The 19772-nt window shown below is 44.1% G+C and overlaps 1 protein-coding gene across 1 annotated transcript in view; it reads right to left on the bottom strand.

The window, feature by feature from the left end:
- KIAA2012 (KIAA2012 ortholog) overlaps positions 1–19772 on the bottom strand; it is an 85610-nt gene that overhangs the window by 31481 nt on the left and 34357 nt on the right. The window contains exons 10-15 of the mRNA XM_066621871.1: positions 19572–19715; positions 17655–17837; positions 14443–14629; positions 7103–7164; positions 6324–6409; positions 2753–2809 (exon numbers count right to left, since the gene is read on the bottom strand). Coding sequence (XP_066477968.1) covers positions 2753–2809; positions 6324–6409; positions 7103–7164; positions 14443–14629; positions 17655–17837; positions 19572–19715 — 719 coding nt within the window. The remainder of the gene's footprint in view (positions 1–2752; positions 2810–6323; positions 6410–7102; positions 7165–14442; positions 14630–17654; positions 17838–19571; positions 19716–19772) is intronic.

Below are 19772 nucleotides of genomic sequence, written 5' to 3'. Positions count from 1 at the left end.
ATGATACGTAGGGCGTAATCCTAACCAACTTTCCAGCACTGGCATAGCTATGTCAGTGGGGCATGTGCTGCACGCTGCAGTTGGGGAGCAGTCATGGAAGCTTCCTCAAGGTAAGGCAATGTTTGTTCCCTTACCTCAGAGCTGCATTGCCCTTATGTCAGTGCTGGAAAGTGGGTTAGGATTGCACCCTTAGTCATGACTTCCTTTGGATACAACCAAATAATTCAAAGGCCACAGTGCATAAAGTTCCATTCAGACAGACCTCGTATCTTATTTCCACATTGAAAGGTGTTAATTCCAGGTTGGTAAAATTTTCCTTACCTACTTACCTGGCAGGAGACACCTTGATCAAGGAGGAGGATTTCCCAGGGCGAGGCTCGCCCACTGCACTGCGGGCATGCTGACCCTTGCGATTTCCCCATATTTTTAACCCCTGGGGGCTGGGGGATAAGAATAGGCCCTCAGTTTGGCTGTACTTGTCGTAAGAGGCGACTAAACAGCCATCAGGTAGCTGGGACTCATTAGCCTGGGAAGGCAGCTCATCTGAGAGAAGGAAAACTCTGATCCCAAACCTCCACTGCCTTGTGGCTACATCCAGTTATGGAAAAGGCTTCAGGAGTCAACCTCGAGGCAAAATCCGGAGCCGGAGTCCCTGAGGCAGTTCATGGCTGAACACAGTCACGTTCTGGCAACTCCTGCGACGCCGCTGGAACCAACCATATTGGCCTCTGCCTTTCCATTGGACCATTTCAGTGACGTGGAGAGGGGGACTTGCTGCATGGGTAACAGCCTATCCTCCATACCTACTTTACCCAGGCTTTGCACACTGGAGAGGACACTCTGTTCCAGAACCACCATTCAGAGCGCAATACCATAGTCTTCCTATGGAAGACTGAAGGATGCCAACAACAAAATTTTCCTATCAAACCAATCTCGTGCCCATTTTATTCATGTTGCTTCAACAAGGATTTGGTGAGCAGCCTGGGAGAAATCATCCCACGCAGAATGTTTCCTACAACAAGCTTATCTGTTGGGCATGGTGGGGAGAGAAGATGTGGCCCCAGGAGAAGCACCAGGCACCTGATTAGATCTTTGGAGTTGCCCATTCCCACTCCTGAGTCACTAGACTGTATTCCCCCACTCTTGGCCCCCCGCTCTCTAATTATTGCATAATGCTTTCTCCCTCGGGTTATAAACTGCAATGAAAAGAAAATGGGGAAATGAGGTACTGATTGATTAGGCAGGGAAAGTCATTGAAAAGTGATGAAAGAAATGTCTCAGAGCAGGAAAATGTCTGGAAACAGCAGCTATTGTGATGCTCCCATAGTCATAACTGCAGGATAGAACCCTCCTAGAAAGAAACCCAAGAAAGAAAACAACCACTGAAAAGTCTGAACTTTTCTGAATAGACACAGTTCAGTGTGGTGAGGCTCTCAATTTGTTGACTGAATTTTAAGGGCAAGAAGAAATGTGCTGCCCTGCAAGAGAATAAGAAGGAAACAAGGCCCAATCTTATTATAAACCAGGCACAGAACAGAATCCTATTAATTTTAAGAAGAAATCTGCAATTGGAATGTAAGATTGGAATTTAGCTTTCCTGATCTTGAGCTCTTGATCCTGATCCTATATTCACTACAAACGTGAACTGGTTTTTTAATCCAATAATGTTTTTATGATATAAATAAGGAGGAATCTATCAAACATGTATAGCACAGAGTACACTGCTGGCATCCTTCAGTCTCGGAAGACTATGGTATTGTGCTCTGAATGGTGGTTCTGGAACAGAGTGTCCTCTCCAGTGCTCAAAGCCTGGGTAGAGTAGGTATGGAGGATAGGCTGTTACCATGCAGCAAATCCCCGCTCTCCACTTCGCTGGAAAGGTTCAATGGAAAGGCAAAAGCCAATACGGTTGGTTCCAGTGGCATCGCAGGAGTTGCCAGAACGTGACTGTGTTCAACCATGAACTGCCTCAGGGACTCCGTCTCCAAGGCAGTGGAGGTTTGGTATCAGAGTTTTCTTCTCTTAGATGAGCTGCCTTCCCAGGCTAAGGAATCCCATCTACCCAGTGGCTGTTTAGTCGCCTCTTACGACAAGTACAGCCAAACTGAGGGCCTGTCCTTATCCCCCAGCCCCCAGGGTACAGCTCAGAGTACAGCTGACAGAATAAAAGGACAAACATAAGCAGAATTTGACAGAACCTAATGAATCCATTCAAGACAAAGTACTAACCAGTTTGAAAGTTGTTTGTTAAAACTTTCCAGGAAGGACCATTGGAAATGTAGTTCTGCAAAGGTACTAGGAATGTAAAGAACAAATAACTTGCCCCACATAAAACTAGGGCCTAGCATCCTTTGTTGGGATCAAATTCCATCAAACAGGTTTGAAACTGTTTAATTTGGTTTCAGTCTGCAATGTAGCCAGAAACCATCTTTGTTTTGTAGCTTCTTGAGATTTCAGAAAAATCTCACAAAAGATATATTTTCAAAAACTGAGTTGTACCTTAAGGCTGTTCAGCCCTTGGTGACCCAACTGAAGTCAACTTGTATAAACCAAATCATTTAGATATCAAGTAAATGCCTTTAGAATTATGGCCAAATATAAGGTTTGGAATACACCATCTACATTTGGGCTTGTGGTTCCATAATATAGCCCCAAATTGATGATGTTTTGCGTATATTTTATATCATATATCATTCTCTTTGCCAATCTGTGCATGTACGTTGCTGGATAATCCTCTCTTGTTCAAACGTACCAGTCTCTTATTTGTACCCAGGGTAGAACTTCCATCCTTCAGGGTGTCAGAGATTTCCTAGAATGATAGACATAATCATAAATATGCCTCTACTTCAATATAAACAGTTCTATGTATCTATTCCATACCTGAAAATGTTCCATGGATTTCAGTGCTTCAGTGCTATTTTATCACATTGATCTCTTGCTATTGATGCAAACTGCTCAGGGCATAAGTGGAGATCAGGACATAACCTGCAACTGATAGCACTTTCTCTGCAACCCCATCTTTCAAATCTCTCTCATTTTTTCTTCTTTCATTCTTTTTTGTTTAGTTTCCTCTGGGCCCCTGTCTTATCTCCATTCCTTCTCCCTGAGTGTGCTGGGAAAAGCACACAAGGCTTTTACTCTCTGTCCTGCAATCACACATGCAAAGTGTCTGGCTGACTGCAACAGGCCAGGTAATCTGGTGTTGGTTCCACTCCACACCTCTAAATCCAGAGGAAGAATAATATAGACATTCTCCTATACATAATTTTGAAAACAAAGTAAAAACAAATCAATCAATGCTATACAATTACTTCATGGGTAAGGTATCGGTTGAATAGGGTGATTCTGGGCTCACTGAGCACTCTCATCTAGTGCAATCCAGACACTGAGATAGGCTAGCACAGGCCCCCGGAGTGTTGTGAATGCGCCATAAAGCATGCTCAGCATTATGAGCATAAAGCATATGCTCAGCATACTTGAAAGCTGGCTATGCCGGCAATAGTTCCAGGAGACCGTATTCAGCCCCAGACAAGGTGAATTTGTGCCAGCCTGGGCAGGCTGGTGCAGGGGGTGGGAAAGGGTGGCTGGCGGGCAGAATGGAGACAGGGAGGAGATATTTTTGAACAGGGGAGGGCAGACCAAGAGGTGGATCGGGCCCGAAAGGGGAATGGGATCAGCTATAGCAATGCAGGCTGAATTGTAACCCCCCTCCCTGGCTCGAACAGCCTTACATGGGCTGCTCAGATTTGCCCCAGTGAATATGCTGGTGCAGATTCGAGTAGCCCCACAGAGGTGGTTGGGCTTTACTTAGGGTAAGGGGAAAAATATCCCCTTATCCTGAGTTGCCCTCCAGCCACCTCCTAACCTGCGCCGGATACACTGCTAGCCACTTAGCCTGCCTGTTCCAGCACAGGTTAGGATTGGGCTGTCTAGCACTTTTCTACACCATGAAAAACTACAGGAATCAAAGTTCCTGAACTTTGTCTACTCTGTGCATTTATTAATATGCAAACATGCATTCATAAATATTAATAATGCTCACAGTGGGAAATCGGTTCATTCAAAAGAGAGAAAGGAATCTCAATATTGGAGCTTATCTTCTTGTCTGTCTCATTCTTTTTCAACTTTTCTTTTTATCGTCCTGCTTTTTTCTCGTTAGCTTTAGTTCTCTCTCCAACCCCAAATGGATTATTCGTAAAGATAACCCATTGAAAGGACACTTTAGGAAAGGCAATCAGAGCCTGTCCCTCAGAAAGTACAGTGCAGCCAATCAAATTAATGTTCTTCTAAAATGCCTTTTCAATGTAAGATTTCAACTTCTTTTTGTGATTCTCATTCCAAAAACAGCAGTGATGAAAAAGAACCATTTCTCTCCACTCTCTTTTCATGAACCAGGAAGGCTGGCTTCAGGTTTTAAGTGTGCCAGGGCAAAAAAGACCATCAGTGGACCCCCTGCCCTGGCAAGTAATGAATGGCATGGATAAAGTTCATGAAGCTGTCAAAAGAGCCTTTCATTTTATAAGGGACTCGGGGCCCAATCCTATCCAACTTTCCAGCACCAGAGCAGGTACAATGCAGCCCCTCCTTACCTTGAGGAGGCCTCTGTGACTGCCTCCCCACCAAAGGATGCAGTGCACACCCCATTGGCACAACTGCACCGGCACTGGAAAATTGGATAGGATTGGGCCTTCAGCCTTTCCAGACACCCCTTGCAAAGTAAGGTTGGCCACATTTTTAGCTCAGTGGGCACCTGACTAAATTCTGGGACTTTGTAAGTGGCATGCTTAACAGTGCCAGCTCCCAGTACCAACTGTGCATGCCAGCATGTTTAAGTTCCTCAGCATCAACAATGTATTACTTTAACGAAAGAAAGAAAGAAAGAAAGAAAGAAAGAAAGAAGTTGCAAAACTGCTCCAGAGATTGGGGAGTCATAGAATAATAGATTTTAAAGTTGGAAGGAATGGAAAGAACTTTGGAGTCTAGTCCAATGTTCAGTGCAGAAACTACTACAGCAGCAACACCCCTGACATGGAAGCAACCAACGAGGGAGAACCCACAACTGCATGGGGCAGACTGTTGGACTGCCCTGGAAGCTGGCTTGGTGCAGGCCCTGGCCTGTTGGCAGCCTCCACAGTGGGTTTTTGTGCCAAGCCTTCAATACCAGTTTTGTTTTTAGAGCTTTAACCTGGAGACAGGAAGGTATGTTTGTACTGAATGCAATGGGGATACTTCCAAAAAGGCCACATTGCTTTCAAATATTACATCTGTCTTCACTTTTATAGGAATCGTTTTCACTCCACAGATTATGTAATAAACCATCAAAAAGAAGACATGAGATACCACAGTGAAGAGTACGATAGTACATATCAACATAGCTGCAGACTACAGTGTGTTACTAGAATGGCTCTGTGTATTTCTGGCAGTAGGAGTTAGCAAAAGCATTCTCCCTCATGCAGAGATTAAAAAGCATTGCTGAGAGGAAACCTCTAGCAGAGCATCAGAGATGTGTCAAAAGTATATTTGAAACATCTTAACATCTGTAGATATGAGAAATATGGTTTTGCTTCTGTCTCTTGGCATATTACAGGGTTGGAGGGGCAGTTAAACTGCAGTGCAAGAGGTACTGGGGCCACGGAGCAAACTACTCCAACTTAATCTGAAATATAAACTCTTATGGATTATAATTTTGCTACATATTCCAGCACATGTGAAATTTTCCTTGTCACTTGGCCGGGTGACTCAGATAACCAAGCCAAGTCCACCACAGAACACCTTGGTCATCCATAGAGGCTCATAGCAGGAGAAGCTTTAGCTCAATGATTTATAGGCAGAAAATCCCTAGATACTATCCCAGACATCTCCAGGTAGGGAAGGGAGACCCTTGCCTGAAGCCCTGGAAGTTTCTGCAGCTTAGGACCCAATTCTATCCAACTTTACAGAGTCAATGCTGTGGCAATGCAGTCCCAAGATAAGGGAACAAACATTCCCTAACTTTGAGGAGACCTCCGTGACTGCCCCCCCCCCCGACCGCAGGACTTAGTGCACATCCTGTTGGCATGGCTGCATCAGTACTGGAAAGTTGGATAGGACTGGGCACTCAGTGTAGACACGCTGAGCGAGATGGACCAATTGAGTAGAAGGCAGATTTGTATAAGTGGATGGGAGCTTCCAGATTTCTTGATTGGGTGACTTAGCATCGGCCTAGCCAACATGATGAAAAACACTTCCAGAAATAAAACTGCTTAGTAAGTGAATTAATACTAGTCTTCATTTTAGGTCAGCTCCACTACACATTTGCATGAAACTCATAAAACAGGCAGCACCTTTCCATCTGGTTCTCGAGCCGCAGCGGAGTTCTTTGGTGGATTTGTGGAAATAGTTCTTCTTTCAAGGGATACTTCACCATCCTCTGTAATGAGAATCAGATCAATCAAAATTAATAAAATTGCTAATTTAATAACGCTTAAAAAACTACTTAATTCTGGAAATCGCTGTTCAGTTAAGTCACACAACAACCTCCTCCACTTAATGCCTCAAGTTGCACATTACTACCTAATCCTGGAAACTGACAATATCTAAATCATCAAATATAAGCAAAGCTTTTCATGTGTTAGGTAGAGACGTTCAATCATAGTTAATACTCATGAATTAGGCAGAGGCATTGTTGTTGTTCAGTCATTAAGTCGTGTCTGTGACCCCATGGACCATAGCACCCCAGGCCCCCCCTCTACTACTAACTTCCAGCGTTTGTCCAAATTCATGTTCACTGCCCCTGTGACACTATCTAACCATCTCATCCTCTGCCGTCCTCTTCTTTTGCCTTCAATTTTCCCCAGCATTAGGGTCTTTTCTAAGGAGTCCTCCCTTCTCATGAGATGACCAAAGTGTTTCAGCTTCAGCATCTGTCCTTCCAATGAACTGTTAAGGGTTAATTTCCTGTAGGATGGACTGATTGGATCTCCTTGAAGTCCAGGGGACTCTCAAAAGTCTTCACCAATCATAATTTGAAAGTGTCTATTCTTCAGTGCTCAGCCCTCCTTATAGTCCAGCTTTCACAGCCATACATTACAACTGGGAAAACCATAGCTTTGACTATACGAACCTTTGTCGACACGGTGATGTCTCAGCTTTACTGTGTTCCTAACGGAAGCATTTTCCTTCTTTCTTGAATTAACCAAATTTACAAATTTGTTTTAGCACATGAAGAAAGTTTGTCGAATCAGTGAATGATTCTTACAAAGCAGTTAACTAGGCAGTTCTGGAGACGGATGTTTGGGCCTTTGTTCCAAATGTCAGAGAGAGTATAGTGCCAGTAGCATTATATTGCATGCCCACATAATGCATGGAGGTAGAAGCTCTTCTGTCACTTTTAATGAGGAAGACATGTGCTGCTGTGCTGGGTAAGGGAAGCACTCAACCACCAAATAACTGTGAAAAAAATTTCACCAGAAGATAGGGCATTGCTGTAGGAAAGGGACTACTGCTTAGGACTTTCACTTTCATGGTTGCTTTTTAAACAGCTTCATTAGTACTAGAGTGCAGGAGTGCTCAGTCTCTTAAGCAGTAAAAGGACACACACACAGAGACAAGGGGGACATCAGAGTCATTCAGACTGATCATTAGCTGAAGGCCAATGGCTACACAGGGATCCATGAACCTCCTGAAACGTGGCAAGCAGTGGCAGTGCAAGTTACTCAGTTAGCATCCTAACCTGGCCCAGCACCTCCTGACACCTGAAGCAGCATTCCTTTACCCAAAGATGACCAACCTGGCCCAGCACCTCCTGACACCTGAAGCAGCATTCCTTTACCCAAAGATGACCCAAAGATGACCCTTTACCCAAAGATGTGCCAGACTCTGCTCCTCTGACTCTCTATTGCTCTAGCTCAGCGCTCTCCTCCCCACCACGTTGCCTCATCTTCTCTGCCCCTCTTTTCCTTTTCTAATCCAGGGAATGCAAAGAGGAGGAGGAGTGGAGTCAAGTCAGAAATGGGCACCCCCATCAATCTGCTGCCTGAGGCAACCACTTTAGTTGGCTTCATGGATGAACCAGCCCCGATCTTGCACCATCATTGCTTTCTCCTGCCCTTCTTGTCACTTGGCTGGATGTGGCCACTGGGCTTCCTCAGAGACATCTGGAATGATGGGGGAACCTCTGGGGAGCCCCATTTATATAAGGCAGGCCAGGAACTGCTGGGTGCTCCTCTCCCAGTGTCACCACTGCTGGAAGAGTGTCCAAAGAACACTCCCCCTTAATTTCTAACATCCAGAGCAACCAGGCCCCCAAAATGTAGGCCAAATAAGTAGGCCTTATTTCCAAATAAGGAAAGTTAGGCCAGCCATTTTCAACCACTGTGCTGTGGCACACTGGTGTGCCATGAATGGTATGCAGGTATGCCGTGTGAGTTTGGGGGAGGGTCATTTATTAGTAGGGCCACTAGGGGATGTGAGCCCCCACCAACAGCCTGGTATGCCTTGTCAATTGTCCAAAAACTGATGGTGTGCCTTGACAATTTTAGTATCTTGTCAGTGTGCCATGAGATGAAAAAGGTTGAAAATCACTGAATTAGGCCTTTGCCCCTCTGTCAAGGTTGTGTTAAGAGTCAGTATTTGTGGCCTTATGAAATATCACTTCACACAAAATACAGTTGTGTGACAGAATTTATTGCCTTTAGGGGCCATAACTCCTGCTAACATACATGTTTTGCATGCAAAAGAGCCTACCTAATCCCAACCCACACACCCATCTACCCTGTCATAGCTCCTGATGCTTGAAGGGGAGCTGTACGTGATCCTCTCTTAGTGCTGCTATGCAAGAAGTATAAGATTGGGCTCTATATCTACAAATTAGTTAAGTAAAGCAGACATGATTTTCCAACATAGAATGGGGAGCGACTCAAGGCTATGGACCCATGGTTGCAGTAAGCAAAGATAGCATATCTCAATTGTTGTCATGGCTAATGAGACATACAAACTCTCCATAAAATGCCACTAATATCTTCAAAGCTCGACAAATTATCTGAAAAACAAGTCATTTAAATACTGATGCGCTCAACTTTATCAGCCTCAGAATTATATTGTTTAGGCAGCTTCTGTTTATCTGACTGGAAATACTTGCAAAACCAGGATAAAGGTATCTGTGGTTAAATAGAAAGAAGCACAGAAAGAATGATTCTGTGTAAACATGTTACTACCGGATTTGGGGAAACAAATATCATGCTGTGAAGACTTAATTAAATGTTAATTGTTTGCCATGGAGTTCAAGGATAGATGCTCTAGAGCATGAAAAATCAGAAGACATTCATTAATGAATATTGAGCTTGAAGTATATTCTGGCTGAAACATGGAGCGGTGGCGAAAGAAGTATAATGAATTTTATTTTTCCTGTGACAGACTGCAGAACAACCCTTCTAAAAAGAGACCATGGTAATGAGAGGGAGAAGGCTACACAGAGCCACAAAAAGACACCCTATCACTGCTAAAGGTGTCAAAAGTTGAGGACATGCTAATGTTACATTATTGTTTGCGTCTTTCATTCAGGAATCACAACATACCTTACATTCCTACAGTAAAGTCAAAGTATTCATTTACTGCCAGCGATATCAATACAAAAATGAGATTTAAAATAAAACAATTCAAATACTGGAACGTAGGATGCAGTCAATCACATTTCAAATTGTGAAGGTTACTGCTGGATGCAAAGAGAAAGACTTCACATCTCCCTACAAATTTCTCCCTAGTTCACTATACTAGACCTGAGCCAGGAGCAGGGCCTAGGAGAGGGGGGTAAAGGCGGTAATTTGTACCCGGGCCCAGGGGCAAAAGGGGGGCCCAAGAGCCAAAGGAAGGGGCCCAGAAATTTCCTGGGATCTGACATTTTCCTATCTACTCAGACTTGTTGCCTGTACGGGATGCTGGGGAGACTACCATGACTGGGGATGCGGGGGACACTACTGATGCCACATGGGTGGGTAGACCTGGGCTCCAAAGACTTTTCCAGCTGTCTCTACCCTCCTCTCACCCTGCTTCACCCCTCCCTGCCCCTACTCTGCTCACCCATCTCCACGCTCCCCCGCTCTGTTTCATCCCTCACCCTTAGCAAAAGGGCCCAAAAGAAACTTTGTATCCCCTGATAAAATTCCTCTCAGAGGTCCTGTCCGGGAGCATGTCACATTTTCAATTTCCAAAAACCCTTCTTAAGTAACAAGTTTCAAGAACTGAAACTTGGGTTGATTTGCAGGGCAGAATTTGCTGATTATCTCCCAAGTCCCCCCACCTCTCTGGCAGTTTTCCTTCAGTCAGTCAGGCTGGGAATTGAAAGGCATGAGAAGACTATGGGGAAGAATTGGTGACCAGGGGAAGGGTTAAATTCCTCATTCCTGCATCACTATTAACTAGCAAACATGGTTGAGGAACACACATAACATGCAGTTCAACCCTCAAAATACACAGCGATAGATGTAGTATTTCAGTGGTGGTCACATAACTCCAGCCTTCTGGCTTCACCACTTGTCTTGCAGACATACACACCAGCAAATCAAATACTAATGAAGTCATTTGTCTTGTTCATCCCTGTATGCTTCAGATTGGCGATCCACCTTTCTTTTTAAATGCATAACTGTGTTTTGTTTTTACTTTTTTAAATATAAAAATCACTGCATTAAGTATTTGCAGGTATTTCAAAAACAGCTGGAAAAGCATTCTGGGGACTGGGAGGAAGAGGAGGTATGGTGATGCATGTTGGCAACCTTCAGTCTCGAAAGACTATGGTATCGCGCTCTGAATGGTGGTTCTGGAACAGTGTCTAGTGTGGCTGAAAAGGCCGATTCGGGAGTGACAATCCCTTCCACAGTGGGAGCAAGTGCAGTCTGTCCCTGGTCTGTCTCCCTGGCTATGGGCCTTCCTTCTTTGCCTCTTTGCCTCAGCCTGTTGGCCAAGTGTCTCTTCAAACTGGGAAAGGCCATGTTGCACAGCCTGCCTCCAAGCGGGCCGCTCAGAGGCCAGGGTTTCCCACCTCTTGGGGTCCACTTCTAAGGCCTTCAGATCCCTCTTGCAGATGTCCTTGTATCGCAGCTGTGGTCTGCCTGTAGGGCGCTTTCCTTGCATGAGTTCTCCATAGAGGAGATCCTTTGGGATCCGGCCATCATCCATTCTCACAACATGACCGAGCCAACGCAGGTGTCTCTGTTCCAGCAGTGCATACATGCTAGGGATTCCAGCACGTTCCAGGACTGTGTTGTTTGGAACTTTGTCCTGCCAGGTGATGCCAAGAATGCATCGGAGGCAGCGCATGTGGAAAGCATTCAGTTTCCTCTCCTGTTGTGAGCGAAGAGTCCGTGACTCGCAGCAGAACAGAAGTGTACTCAGGACGCAAGCTCTGTAGACCTGGATCTTGGTACGTATGTTCCACCAGCTTCTTGTTGGACCAGACTCTCTTTGTGAGTATGGAAAACGTGGTAGCTGCTTTACTGATGCGTTTGTTTAGCTCGGTATCGAGAGAAAGAGTGTCGGAGATTGTTGAGCCATGGTACACAAAGTCATGTACAACCTCCAGTTCATGCGCAGAGATTGTAATGCAGGGAGGTGAGTCCACATCCTGAACCATGACTTGTGTTTTCTTAAGGCTGATCGTCAGTCCAAAATCTTGGCAGGCCTTGCTAAAATGATCCATGAGCTGCTGGAGATCTTTGGCAGAGTGGGTAGTGACAGCTGCATCTTTGGCAAAGAGGAAGTCACGCAGACATTTCAGCTGGACTTTGCTCTCAGTCTGTAGAGGTTGAAGAGCTTTCCGTCTGATCTGGTCCAGAGATAGATGCCTTCTGTTGCAGTTCCAAAGGCCTGCTTCAGCAGGACAGCGAAGAAAATTCCAAACAAGGTTGGCGCAAGAACACAGCCCTGCTTCACTCTGCTTTGAATATCAAAGGGGTCTGATGTGGAGCCATCGAAGACAACAGTGCCCTTCATGTCCTTGTAGAAAGATCTGATGATGCTGAGGAGCCTGGGTGGACATCCGATCTTGGGGAGAATCTTGAAGAGGCCGTCCCTGCTGACCAGGTCGAAAACCTTCGTGAGATCTATGAAGGCTATAAAGAGTGGCTGTCATTGTTCCCTGCATTTTTCCTGTAGTTGTCTAAGGGAGAATACCATATCAGTGGTGGACCTGTTGGCTCGGAATCCGCACTGCGATTCTGGATAAACTGGAACCCGCACTATGATTCTGGATAAACACTCTCTGCAAGTACCTGGAGCCTCTTTAGTGCAAGCCTCTTTAGAGGCTCTTTAGAGCCTCTTTACTCTTTAGGTATGGTGATATTGATGGTATGGTGATATTGCAGGCATTAGTCAATAGTCACACACACACACACACACACGCACGCACGCACGCACGCACGCACGCACACAGTAGGCATTTCCATATACAGAACTGAATTTTCAGAACTTATCTCAGGACAGAAGATCAGGATGATCTTCTTGCTGCTGAGCAGGTCTTGTGATATGTAGCATTTATGCAACACTTTACAAATATTAGTAATCCTTAGAGTAACATTGTGATGTTTGTCAGTATTATTATCCACATATTACAGCTGGAGGTCCAAACTGTAATGGTTTGCCTAAGGCCATCAACAGAGTTCATGCCTGAGGAGGGATTTGAATTGGAGACTTTTTGGTTCAAAGCTCTTATCATTTAGCCAACAGGTAATACATAGAGCGGCCTTGAGATGCCATTAATTCATCCCCAACATGTCTTTTAGAGCACCATGGGAATGCAAGGGAATTAGATGGAGTGAAGCGGCATTTTGAGAACACAGGCCAGCATTTTGTGCTGGGTTAGTTGGCAAGATGGCTTCTGCAGATTGAGAGAGCTTTGACTAGCCCCTTTATCTGAGAAGAGCACTACAAAGGCAAAACCAGGCATTAATGAACTAGGCCATTACTATAATCCATCAAGCACTGCAAAAGTCTTGAGAATTAATTGCTCAAGCTGTGGTATCTCACTGCTTAAGCCAGGAAGTATAACAGATTCAAGGCTGCATCCTTATGGGCAGTGATCAAAGTCATTCATTCTCTAATGACTCAGGCTAAATGCTGCTTGAGCAAAAGTTTAACAGCCAGCTCATGCTAAAGGTTTGAGGAGGAAAGACCTGGTGGCAAAAGCGCCATCCCATAATTCTACCAAGACCAACCACATATTCAGGGATTTTTACCCCTTTTCCCCACTCTGCCTGAGATTCAGAGACTGGTGCACAACACATTCCCTCTCAACTGACACAGATATTCGAATTTAACAAGATCCAGCATTAAAACTCTGAGGGGCGTCTCCTTATTCTGCTCTGAGCAGGGCCCTTGGCCCAGAGAGCTCCTTTTGGGGTTTTGTGGTCCCTGCTATACGTTTTACGTATAGCCTCTGCCTTGCCAAAAGCTCATATGGACAATGATGCAACTGTGTCTTTGCCCTGTGCATGGGACGGCCTGCTCTCCCAGTGAAACTTGACCCTTCTCATACATGCTGCCTCCCCAAAAAGCTACGGGAGGAGGCTGGGAAATATCACAGGAATCTACATCCTCCCGTCAGTATATTTATCTGTCAAAAAAGTGATGATTTGCAGGCTGTCTGAACTATGAGAGGAGTTAAATTCCTGTCTTTAGAGAGTCTTGGAATGTGTGGTAATCTTGCTTACTGATAGGTTCTTGCATGCTTGCTACAGGGATGTGCACTGACAAAGTCACTGCTGGATACGGTGAATTCATGGGGTCATTCTGCCATTGATTGGCTCCTTCCATTCATGGAACATGAACAACATGGAGACACTGTCAGAGTACAATGGTGTGACAGGTGGCAGTTGTGTTGTCATGATCACTGTGAGGATGCTGGTGTTGCTATGTTATTCCTGATTTAAAATGGCATTGTTTTGCTGTTGACTTAGCTACTGCTTGGAGTGCATTACATACCAACTGGGTTTACACTGGCACTGAGTGTCAGCAGAATCATAGGATTGCTCTGCCTGCTTTGTGTGTCTCTGCATATATATTCAGGGATAGAGACAGAGAGCCAATATACAACATGTGTTCTTTTCCCTTACCAGCCAACAACAAGCCGGTCAGACTCTGAAGATTGCGTCAAAGTGCCTTTTAGGAGCCTGGTGACTCATAGTGGGTGGTTGAAGCACAGTACAAATACTTGACCAGATTATAAATGAGCTGCCTTCTCCTTTAGAGGCTCATGGTAAAAAAGAGAACTATATTGCAGTTATTGGATGAGTTCCAGCAGAATATCCTCCAAACTCATGTGTATAATCTCTTTTAAAAGAACTTTGCAATATCACCTGTCTTACAGCCTAAATAAAGTTACTATGCAAAAATTTGCTGTTGTGTCTGAATTAACGCAAGTAGTATTGTCTGAGGAAGACACTGATTTGGCTATCCTATTTATTTGGGTTATACTGAGTGCAGTCTGTTGCTTTTGGATAAGAGACCACAACAGGTTTTAGGTCCTTACCTTCTTCATCTGGAATGAATCCCCAGTGTCCCAGATCATTGGTAGCTTGGACAGATCCCAAGAGCAACGGATGGACAATTTCTCTATCAGGACCTATAATGAGACTGCTAAGTGAAGTGCCATTAGAACATTCTTGAAACGGGGGACGGGACGGACAAATTGAGTAACGTTATTAAAATTTTCTGCCAGGAAATAAATGCTGTGCACTTCAGTGAGACTAGGGCAAGGCTGTCCTTAGGAGCTGCTGGGCCCAACACAAAACACCTTTGCGGGGGCCCCCTACTTACCAAGATGAGTGGCAGCAGCAAGGCACCCATCACTGCTTCCAGGGAGGCTGATTTCAAGCCAGTCAGACCAAGGACAAGGTGGGTGGGAGAGAGGGCTGTCCAGTGGCAATGCTCTACTCTAGTGTTTCTCAAACTGTAGGTCAAGACCCACCAGTTGGGCCATGAGCCAATTTCAGGTAGGTCCCCATTCAGTTCAATATTTCATTTTTAATATAGTATTAGACTTGATGCTACCATAGTATGTGACTGCATTTGGAGAAATGTTACAGCCCAGTACTTTTAACAAGCTACTCTGTATATATTCTTTTAACAATGATAGTAAATGGGACTTACTAATGGGTAAGTGTGGGTAAGATTGCAGCCTAGGATTGTTACGAATTTTCCTGCTTGATGATACCATTTCTGGTCTATCATGACATCACTTCTGGTGGGTCCCGACAGAGTCTCATTCTAAAAAGTGGGTCGCAGTGCTAAATGTGTGAGAACCTCTGCTCTACTTATGGGGCTTTCCTCGTGACTCCTCAGCAACACTGCAGTGTCAGCTACAGAGAGAGGTGCCAGCTGTGGCTGTGGGCACCTCCACTCACTGCCCCAATGCGAGGCTTCTCCAGGTGTGGGGCCCAGTCTGGCCAAATAGATCAAATTGTCCTAAGGTTGGCCCTGGGCTAGGGTACAATCTTGAATCTAGCCAGCGTGTTGGAAACTGCATCTCTCTTCACTCTGAAATGTTCCCCTGCCTTCTTTCCCTGCCTTAAGAAGTCCCTGCTTAAATTCTTCACTTTTATTTAGAATTTGCTTTGCTTTCAGGGTTTCTACATTATGCACATTTGTAGATTGGTTTCATAAGTGAAGAATCCATCATCTGGAGCAGAATTCAACATTCCAAGAATCTCAGTAGGGATTTAGGTTCTGAAAGGCAAAATTCTAGCTCTTCTGATTGTGGAGACCATCAAAGAAATCTGTTTTAGGTGCCCAACTGGATTTTTGTATACTTATTTATTTTTGGTGGTGGAATATACAGAGCCTTGATGAAGTCTAAGGTAAATCTAGGAAACTGTTACACATAGTAACAGCTACAGGTTGAAGCCTTATACATCTAGAAAGATTTCTGCCTGTCTGCCTCTTTGTTTTATTACAGAACATATTTGCCCTTCATTCTGAAGACATTTCCCAGCTATTATACAAAATGAAAGGTCATAACAAAACAAGTGTTTAATTCCTTCCTTCTTTCTTCTGCTCAAAGCTGCTGTAAATGGGTTGCCACTGGTAACGAGTGATGAAGCTGGTACTAGCTGAGATCTGTGTTTGGATGTCTACTGTTATTGGGTATGTAGCCAAAACAGTGGATTTGAGAAATTCTGGGGTGTCACCTACAGTACACTATAAATGTATGCCTGTTTAACTAGTCCTAGTTCAGACATTTTCCCTCATGCATTCCTATACACATGTAGCATGAATGTAACAGCAACTTCCTTGCTGTGTTCATGAAGTCTTACCTGACCCCCAGACTTCCCATGACTGCCAATGTGGGGCAATCACTCTGTTTATATGCTTATAGAAACACATGGGGGAAATGTTTAAACAGGATTGCTGTCATGGCTGCTTCTGAGAATCAAGAAGCCCAATCCTATCCAATGCTGGCACAGTGGGAGTGCCGGGTCCAGCTTGTATCCAGGTTGGATTCGAGCAGGTGGGATGTCTGCTTGGGGTAAGGGAACATTTGTATATATAGCCAGCACTCCAGCCTGCTCAATGGGGCTACTCAGAACTGCACCAGCTATTTAGCTTGCACAGAACACCCTGTGTAATGCCAGCAAGCCCAGGACAGGGGTTAGGATGCAGTGGAGGCTTGCTACTCTATACCCCTCTCATGCTCCCAGGCCTGAACTGGTTCCTTCTCCACCTCCAGAACACCCTCCCACCACTCTTTCCACACCCCTCTGCCGCCTGGCACAAACCTTACCTCTGCCTTTGGCTGTCGGGTGGGATGCGGTGCCTGTGGGTCAGTGCAGTCCTTCCCACCTGCACCGCTTACTCACTGGGTGCTGCAAACTGCTACATGGCACTTTTACAACACCCAGCACCAGTACTGCAGTTGCAGTACCCATCAGTAGAATCAGGCTCTTAATTTTTCTAATACGAGAGACCATCAGCCTGTGACAACACTATAATTCCCATCAATTATTGGAGACAAGGAAAAGATGCAAATTAAACTCATTTAAATTTGCAGCAAAGATGTATTTTGGGCATTATTTACACATGAAAAATATGTGATAGCTTTTCATTGCTCACAGTACAGTATAGGGCAGCTGACTACATCTTGATGATGAACCACAGCTAATCAATAATTAAGAACTAAACTCCAATTTCCATTTGTGCATAGTTTCCCAACCATATTATATTAACAGGAGTCTTTTTTCCCCTAAACTCTACACACTACAGCTGCCCTGAGGAGACTTTTTTCAATTATTTTTTCTTGTGGTTGTTACAATGTAGTGTGTTGTTAGGGTGTTCAGCAGCTTATAGATTGGGCTGTTTTTCACCCAGCCACTAAGAATGGTTATGAAAAAGGTTTATGGTTGCAACATGAAACCATCATCACCTGTTCTCTTAGATGAGCCACTGCACATGAATCATTCATTTTGTGATGATATAGCTTTTGCCACACAGCACAATGTCAAGTGATCCTCATCTGCGGTCTGAAATAGGCTAGTCGTGCAATCATAAATGTGTGCAATCATATTTATACAATCACTGCTGCTGCCAAACTAGCACATTGTTCTGAACTACTATGTAAATCTTGCTGCTCCATTGACCTATGCATGCATGATGCAATGGAGTTAGGTTCCTTGCACAGAGCCATCTTTTACCTCTCTGTTCTCGGTGAGTAATTCCTGCGGGGAGATCCTTATATTTGCCACCAATGCCAGTATTAATGATTGTGGAAGTTTTGAAGTTATCCCTGTTACTCTTGGTTCCTGGATACTTGCTTGGGTCGATAGTGGGCAGCAGGCCAATTGATGGGACTGCATCCTGTGTGAATAGATCACTATCTAAAAAGAGATATAAGAAAAGTAGAAGTGAAGGACATAAGGAAATACAAATACAAAAACAGACAAAATCAGCAGGACCCACAGTTAATAAGTCATATGTTTCACACCTTTCCCTTGTCCAAACAAAAAAAGGAGGGCTTTCTGTGGCATCTTTAATTTATTGCAGCATGAACATTCATAGGAAACAAATATACGGTAATTGATTGCATTGTCTTGCATAAGAATGAGTTCAGGGCCCAATCCTATCCAACTTTCCAGTGCTGATGCAGCCATGCAAATGGGGCATATGCTGCATCCTCTGTTGGAAGGGCAGCCACAGAGGCCTTCTCAAGGTAAAGGAATATTTGTTCCTTTACCTTGGGGCAGCCTTGCAGCTGCATTGGTGGTGGAAAGTTGGATAGGATTAGATCCACAGAAACCTAACATGGCATGTTATCTATATATGAAGAAAGCTTTTTATTACATGTTCCTCATTGTCAAAAACTTTCTAATATAGTATGTCAGAGAGAAGGCTGTGTTGGCACTTTCCCATCTGCCATGCTCTCTTTCCACCTTTCTTACAGGAGAGTATTCAAACGCATCTTCATTCTGAAGCAGTAAGGTCCTGGGAGGGCCACACCATGCACATTTTCTAAGTTGCAAAAAAGTATAATACATATTATGAGCAGTGGGACAGCCATGGATGCACACTCATTGCATTTTGTTCAAACAATTTTCCTTGCCAGATCAAACTCTGGGAAAACCAGTTCTTCATGTTTGCAGTAGAAGCGAGCTGTGTACAGCACTGATTGGCTGGCACCTGTGATACCATGAACCTCCCTCTCTTTGGCAGTTTTTCAACTTTTTGAAAAATTGACTGTGGTTTTTTGTTCTTGTATTTTTTTAAAGGGGGCCAAAGATACATTTAGTTGACTAATGTATATTTAGAGCTTAATAAATGTGTTTTTTTTAAAAAGACAGATAGCCTGCCTGAACCATAGGAAAGAAATGCAAGGCAGACCGACAATGCAATCTATGCACGTCTAATCAGAAGTAAGTCCCTCTGCATTCAATGGGGCTTATTCCCAAGGAAGTATTATAGGATTGCAGCCTGAATCAGTGTTCAAATTGGTGGTACGTACAACTGTGAACACAGGGAGAAGCCAGTCTTACCCTATATTAGGGGCGAAAAAATTGTAAATCCAGTTAGTAATTTCTATATACGTTTTAAATGTGACACATCAATAAATCAGAGTTAGAAAGAGGACTCACAGATCAACTCCTGTCTTCCCAACACATTAAAACATTTTAGATGATGGCATCACAGACACTCAGGATGAAAAAAGATGATTTTTTTAACATAACCAAGTGCTATCTCTGCTAATGTCTTTGAAAACAATTTTTTAGTGTATATATTTAACTAAACAGTCATTTGCCTCTCTAGCCAAAATAGAAGGAATGAAGTTACAGGCAAGGAAAGGGTTGAATTTCAGGACTTCTTCAGATTTAACTTCAGCAATGTGATTGCTACCAAGAAACCAAACTAGACAGAATCACAATAAGGAGAAGGTCCAAATATTTTAGTTTTCCAGCAGCAACTATATGGCATGTCTGAAGTGAGCCTCTGTCTACTTCTACGGACTGACTGACCTCTTTGATGCTGCCTTTTCTGCTCATGCCTCTCTTTCTTATTTTTTTTTCCCATTGGGAGAAAATTCTCTACTATTTATTGAAGGTAGGGTAGGCAGAAAGTACCTAGGGGAGCCTCTGGGGTTCTACCATTGATGATCTGATGCTGTTTGTTTCTATTTTCTGGCTCAGAAATGATATCATTCCACAACGGAGCCAACAGTTTATCGTCCAGAGTAACCTCAGATTTGAGTTCATTACAACAAGCTCCTGCAAGATAAGAGGGAAAATAACTGGTGTTATTGACTAATGAACATTGTTGCCAAA

Source organism: Tiliqua scincoides, chromosome 1 (genome assembly GCF_035046505.1).
Source record: "Tiliqua scincoides isolate rTilSci1 chromosome 1, rTilSci1.hap2, whole genome shotgun sequence".
NCBI classification, from domain to species: Eukaryota; Metazoa; Chordata; class Lepidosauria; order Squamata; family Scincidae; genus Tiliqua; species Tiliqua scincoides.
The sequence above is the reverse complement of the archived record's forward strand: the minus strand, read 5'-3'. Positions and strand labels throughout refer to the sequence as shown.